The 6,777-nt window shown below is 49.2% G+C and overlaps 1 protein-coding gene across 1 annotated transcript; it reads left to right on the forward strand.

Annotated features, from left to right (window-relative positions):
• The first annotated feature begins 290 nt into the window (after nucleotides 1-290).
• TGME49_223150 (START domain-containing protein) lies at nucleotides 291-4,336 on the forward strand. The gene is made up of 8 exons (XM_018779993.1): nucleotides 291-481; nucleotides 941-1,117; nucleotides 1,491-1,613; nucleotides 1,875-2,048; nucleotides 2,441-2,699; nucleotides 3,152-3,261; nucleotides 3,670-3,846; nucleotides 4,088-4,336. The coding sequence occupies exons 1-8, from the start codon at nucleotides 338-340 to the stop codon at nucleotides 4,196-4,198; spliced, it is 1,275 nt and encodes a 424-aa protein (XP_018634723.1). The 5' UTR covers nucleotides 291-337; the 3' UTR covers nucleotides 4,199-4,336.
• The last annotated feature ends 2,441 nt before the right edge of the window (nucleotides 4,337-6,777 follow it).

Raw genomic sequence — 6,777 nt, forward strand, 5'->3', positions numbered from 1 at the left:
CTTCCACGACTGGAACGCCGCTGCGGGAGCGCACGGAAGACACCAAAAAGGTAGGAGAAAGCTGCACAGAGAGATTAGTGAAAGCCATGTAGAGGGTCGCTCAGAGAAGGTGAAACACGTCGAGAACCAACCGGGCACCTCGAGCTACAGTAACTGCTACGACACATGATCCTTTTGGGGGGGAGTGTGTGTGCGAACGATACTGCACAGTTTGTTTTGCCCTGTCTCCACACATGTCAACAGTTAACAACAGTAAATATAGTCTCCATTGCGTTCTTCTCAGCGGATCAACCAATTCCTCGGCGAGTGGCTCTTCAATCGAAACAGGTCCGAGAGTATGAGTCCCCTGACTCAACATTTGGGCATCCCTTGGGTAGTGCGGCAGGCTGTCGAGAAATTTACGCCCCAGTTGAGATATTCCTACGATGAAGAGAAGAATGAACTGAGCGTGGCCACGACTCTTACAGCTGGGCTAACAAAGGTACGGATCTATTGCGACATCGAAAAGAAACGCACTATGCTGGCTATGGGGGATGCTCCTTCATCAGAAGTGAAATTTCCAGATGTATGTGCGTCGGAGGTTGCAGGCGTTTTGTGTTAAGTCTTAGTCCAAATCGCTGATGGAGAATACCCTGCATTCGAAATAACGTGGAGCCCGTCGGACGAGAGACAATGCAACGAATGCACTCGGCACCTATCTAGCTTTACCAAGATGGCTAATCCCAGAATGTCAGATGCCCAGCATGTCACACCAGAGTCTGTGTTTGTTTGACTATTTCCGGAGGCCTCCAAGCGGTGCTGGTCAGAAAGCCTCACAGAGACGGTTGTACCAGAGGAGCGAAGAGCGGAGGAATTCAGGGATCGAGTTACCGATGTGGTCACAGCTACTTCTTCAGAGCCCCGGATGTGCCTTTTCTTCTTCTGCTGCGAATTTTTACAGACCATCCGCCTGAATCTTTGTGGTTTGGGGGTGGAGCAAAACGATGAAGACGCTGGAGGAGCGTGGAAGTCGTCGACGCGGATTGAAGGAACTGTTCTGAAAACAGTCCAGAGGAACGATAGTTTGGATGCAACTCTGTACGAAACGCGTCGTATCATCAACGACAGTGGCGATCCGGTAACAGTCTTACCGCAGCTGTGTGTTGGTGACTCTTTGCGAAAGCACCGATGCTACCTTGGAGTAAACCTGTTCGATGTTTAACAGGAAAGAACGCACGATAGCATTCCGGCGTCTTGTATCCCCGCCGCTGTTTTCACCGCAGGAGTTTCATTGCTGGATTCAAAAGCCATTTAGTTTTCTGGTCTGTTCGTTGCCCTTCATTTGACTGTCATGAGGTGTTTGGCGTGTAGTTTTCCTTCAGCGTTTTGCTTCCGAGTGAGTGATGGGCTGTTCCGCGAATTTGTTCCTCTGCGCTAAAGTATTGGCCGATCTTCGTATTGGCACAACTTGGAAGTAATGCACTGTTACTATCCTGCTTGTTTTTCTTCAGAATGACCATTCGAAAGACCAGCTGTGGTACACTGCTCAGCTACACAAGGACAACCTGCCTCAGGACATCATCGTCAATCGATATTTTGATCGCGTCAGTGGTCCCCCACCCCTAGACGAGACAGTAAGTGTCTATGTTCGATACGACGTGCTCGCTCTGAAGGAAGAACAGGGGTAGTCGCGCGTTCTGGGCATAGGTTCTTCTCGGCGAGCGCAAACACACGGAACCATCTCAGGACTGCGCCAGTTTATTGACAAGAGCTGCGTCAGCGTACTGTTCCATCTGTTTTTTGCTATTTTAGCGGAATACCAACTTAGTGGCCGCCATCGTAGTTTCATCGGATCTGTGTTCTAATTCATCGTGCTTCGCTGCTTCCGTCTTCAGCACCTGTGCTCGTTGGCAGAAGAGAGAGGCGGATGCGAGTCAGAGCAGACCGGCGACAGCGGAGAAAAGCAGGGTATCTCCACAGAAGAAAGCTCTACGAGGGGGTGTGGAACACCTGGGCACGGAGACGGTCGCGTGGAGGGACACGACGAGGGAAACAAATTCAAGCAAATGGTAATCTTCGGGACGCCACTGGATGAGGAACTGTTCTCTCCTGATATCTATTCCCTTAACCACTGAACTTCATTCTCATTGATGCGGCTGAGCGAAACAAATTCGCTCTCTTTAAAAAGTGACATTTTTTCAGTTGTTCCATGCTGCAAGGCTTGCAAGCGTGGCGCCCGTTGAGGCGCACAATCTCATGAAGAAAGGAGGCTCGTGCACGCCAGCTGGTCTGTGCAATTGGCAGTGCAGTTGGAAACAGTTTTTTTAAGCTGCACATAAAATGTACACCTATACGTGTCTGGTGTATCTGCAGCAGTGTTGTGGTGAATCGCTCTTGAAATAAACGTTACGTCTTAGCAATTGTATTTTCCTTCCATATATCCTCCATTCCTGTTTTTCAGGGTGAAAAGGCGGTTTCAGCGGTCAAGAACCTCGTCGACAGTGCCCTGGGATCGGATCCGTCAACAGCAGGCTGGTCGCTGAGTAGTGGAAAAGGTGGCAGCCGCATTTTCCAAAGAGAGGATGAAACAGATCGAAATTTGCCTGTTGTGGGGATTGGAGTCATCCTGTTGAAAAATATGGATATATCGCTGGAGACGGTTGTCAACTATCTTGCAGAGCCGGAGAACAAGCTGGAGTTCGACTCTCAGATTCTGAAAGGTCAGGCTCGTTCCACTGCTTTGTCGAATTGTACTCTCGTCTGTGCGCATTCGAGCTAACATTCATTCCTCGGAGTGTGCTCGTAAAATGCTTGCCGCCCTGCATCTAATGGAATCACAGAACGAATGACGCGCGTTCAGAAGCCACTCCATGACGAAAGGTTGCCAGGCGTGACTGTGGGGGAGTATCGAGAACCAAAGACTGAAAAGAAACAAAGTGTCACATATGATTTTGTAAACGCCGTTCCTCATCGTTGGCGGAACTCTCTGACTGCATTGAAAACCAATACATTTACTTTCAAAACTGGATGTTCAGTTGCTGTGACATTCGTTTGTGTTACGCCCGCGAACGATGAAACGAGCATGCGCTGTGTATCTACGCGACTCACCTTGGGTTAACATTTCTTCTCCGCCTGCCCTGTTTTGTCCCTGTGTGCGGATCTTCGAGAACAGCTGTGAAGTTAGACGATTTACCTTGTGGAGCGCGAATCATGTATCAAGCCTTCAAGGGCCAGTGGGGATTCGCCGGCAGAGACTTCACTCTCCTCTGCTACCAGAAAAAGGTAAGAAAACTGTGGGGGAAGGCAGCCAACGATAAGCGCAAAACTCTTAATGGTTCAGAGGTTTGCGAAGCGCCTGTACTCGGCAAGTTATCGTCTTGTCTTACTGTTCTGTCTCAGAAAACAGTGATCCACCGGCCACTGAATGTCTGATGTTTTGCTGAAGCACGTACGCGCTAGTAGAATTTCTGAAGAAAAAACCATTCGTACGTAGCATTTCCCATGTGCCCTTTCATTCCTGCCGTGGCCCGTTGTGACGTGCTTGCCTGTCTTCTCGTGGTAAACAGAAAGGCGGGGCTTCTCTGGAGAGAACTCATTGAAAAGCAACTACTACTCAACTCCAGGCCTCTGGTGAAATGTAAAAATTCGATAATTGCATCCATTTCATGCGTCTGCTCGCTGCTTTATCAGATTTCAGACAAGCGTGTGATCCTTGGAATCTGCTCCCTGGATTATCCCAACGCTCCCGCGGCCGCTGATCTGTGGCCCTCCGGGGCTGGAACATTCGTTAGAGCGACGTTCCTGAAGGGAGGTTACGACTTGCAGGTTCTTGCGAGTGGAGACGTTCAGATTTCGTTCGTCTCGCAGGTAGGATACCTACAGCCAAGTAACGCGGGACTAAGCTCACTCAATCTCCACGTATTTCCACGTACTGGTGTCACCCTGATGTGTTACCTTGGCAGGTCTACGTGTCTCCGCTGTCGCTTGGTTAGCTTATGTCAGATTTTGGCGAACGAACGAAGCAACCGACGCTTTCGCTCAGTACCAGAAGCACCTCCAGCCCCCTCAGAGCCCTTTGCCTGACCTTCCTTTTTTGTTGTTTTCTCAGGCCGACTTGAAGGCCTACGGTGTGCCCGCTTGGATCAACAAGCGTGTTAAGGCTGAACAACTTAACATCGTTGCATCCATCAAAGAGCATATTGAAAAGCGATTTGGGTGAGGTGAATGATCCATGAGATATGCCCTTTGTTTCAGCTTCAGGATGCTACATTATTTGCTGTGCCCTGGTGTGGAGAGGACTGATGTTACTTAAACATGACACAACTCCCAACTTCACAGAGACAAATCAAGTTCATCGTCTCGTGCGTCTATCAGTTCACCTTGACCAGGACTTTATATCGCAAGGGTGCTCATTACCCACTCCTTGTGATTCCTTACTCAGCGTGCAGCCCTTTGTTTTATCATAGGGCTTACAATGTCGTACCAGCGGAGCCTACCCCCTCTCAGTAGTCTCTACCACGGAGGTAGACGTTTGGCCGCTGAATGCAGTTGTGAGAATATAACAAAGTATAACTGCTTTTCAAAAACAGAACCCTTTTGGAACCGACAAATCATTACATCAAGTAGGCATTAACACAGTGATTGAAGTGTCCATTTCAGAGTGCAGTATCTTCAGTGTTATAAAGGGTTTCTTCTTAATTAGGTTTCGGGTTCCGTGATCAGCGAGACGAAACGGTAGTTTTCAGTTCACCTCCGCATATTTCACATCATAGCACTGAGCGTAAGAAGCATCAGGACTGGCGAAACCGGGGACAACACCGGTTGCCTCTACGTCGGCTGCCTCGAGTCATAATAAGGCTCAGTGTGAGCAACCGTCGAAATATGTTCCGAACATACGCTCGATGCTCCTTAGTTTTTTTTTAAGCCAGTTGCTGCCATCCCGACAAACACTACCTGTACTCAAGGAATTGAAGCTAACAATTCTAACAACCCTTCCCTTGCCTAATTATACTCTTGCAATCTCGGTGAAACATGGAGTACATGGTTCGGATATTCAAGTGTGATATAATGAAGAATGAACGAGCATCGAGCCATCTGCTCGGTCATTTTCAAGGAGTCGATGATGGAGCTCTCACATCTGTAAAGAGTTCCATGTCACTGGAAAAGAGCAAACAGATATCGTTCACTTGCCCCGTCGTGATAAGAGTGTAGTTGCTCTCTGTTCTCGACACGATCATTCCTGGAATAACCGTTCAGGGACGACTCCGGTAAGTGGGTGTTTCTGCCCGCGCCTTAAGTGACTAGACTGATCACAAGGGAATCCGAACAGGCATCGCGATATTCTAGCTTCCTTGGACACAGCACTAACCTTCGATAGAGTTGCACACAGGGTCACGTTTTCTAGAGAATCCCAGTTACATCACCGCAATGCCAATTTCTACCCGTCTTGAGAATTTGGGTTCTCCTAACGTATTAACTTCAAGCCAGATTACGAAGCAGCCGTAGTTCCTTTGGTCCAGCTCTGCCGTTTGAGGCGATACTTATGATGTCGCGGTCATATCGCTGGAAAAGTGTATTTGTGGTATCTACAAAGGAACCCGAGTTCATGCTGTGGCAATCGACCCCAAAGCGTGACGTTTCTGGGGAATGCCTCACATCACTGCTGCCAAGGTCCGAAGGAGAATTTTATTCCCCCCCCCAAGATCAGCGCCACTAAAGTGGTGGAGCGACGGTGAACATATGAAGAGGCCACAGGAGTAGTAAAGGCTACAGAAGTCCGACTGCTCTCAGAAGCTCTTCTTCCATGACAATGCCATCTTTTGTGATAGCGTAGGTGGCAAGACGCATTGCTGCTGCAACGCGTGCCCCTCAAAGTATTGGGCTGCTTTCTCGAAGGTGGGACGATAGTTGCCTTCCTGGAATGCGCGTTCACGCGGTGTTTCCTGGTCGTTGGAGTATGGCGAAAATCGTATTGCTGAAAGTATATCTTCGTTCCTCATGAGGCAAAGCTTTTACTCACTCACCGTCGCCAGCTCTCATCAGGGAGCCTCACTTTGTCAAAGGTACCGAAAAAATATTCTTTGTTTCGAATTGCTATCGCCTAGCAAATCTGTGTCTCCGGACGACTGTAGCTTCCCGGTGTCATTCTTGCGCGTCTTGATGCCAACCGTAACAGGTGGGTAGATCATGCAGCAGTACTGTGGACTTAGCCGGATGGGGCAGCGGAGGCCGGATGAAAAAGTTAGGAAGCGGCGTGGGCAGGAAAATTTACGTGATCTAAGGCCGTTGCATGAGTTCCATCGCAGTGCTAGGGGTTTCGTTCCCTGTGTCCTCCTCGTGTCGACAGTTACAACATACTCCCTCTTTACTGATCCTCGCTGTCGGCAGCCCTCATGATGGACCATCCTCCCAGCATCAAAAAAGAGAGCGCCACGCTCCGCCAACGCGCTACATGGCATCTTCGTAGCCAGGAGCTTTCCCAGTGAAAGATTCGGATCCACGAAGGAAAGTGGCGAAACCTCGTGGTAGCTTAGGAAAAATGATAACTTAGGGAATTTCATTTCTATTCCGTTGTTGTGCTGCTGGCGGCACGCAACGCTGTCGCTCACGGGATTGCTGGCACCATGTTAGTTGGAATGCCTGTTTCTAGAGCGAAACATGGCTTGGAATCGACACTGCTGCCCGGAGTGGAACAGAGATGACTGAGGCAGCTTGTACGACGAAATCCACCTCTTTTGTCAAGTGTACACACCCTGAATGTTGCTGGTGAAGCTGGCTCGTGCGTCCTTTACTCCTTTA

Source organism: Toxoplasma gondii (assembly GCF_000006565.2).
Source record: "Toxoplasma gondii ME49 unplaced genomic scaffold asmbl.1938, whole genome shotgun sequence".
Taxonomy (NCBI): Eukaryota; Apicomplexa; class Conoidasida; order Eucoccidiorida; family Sarcocystidae; genus Toxoplasma; species Toxoplasma gondii.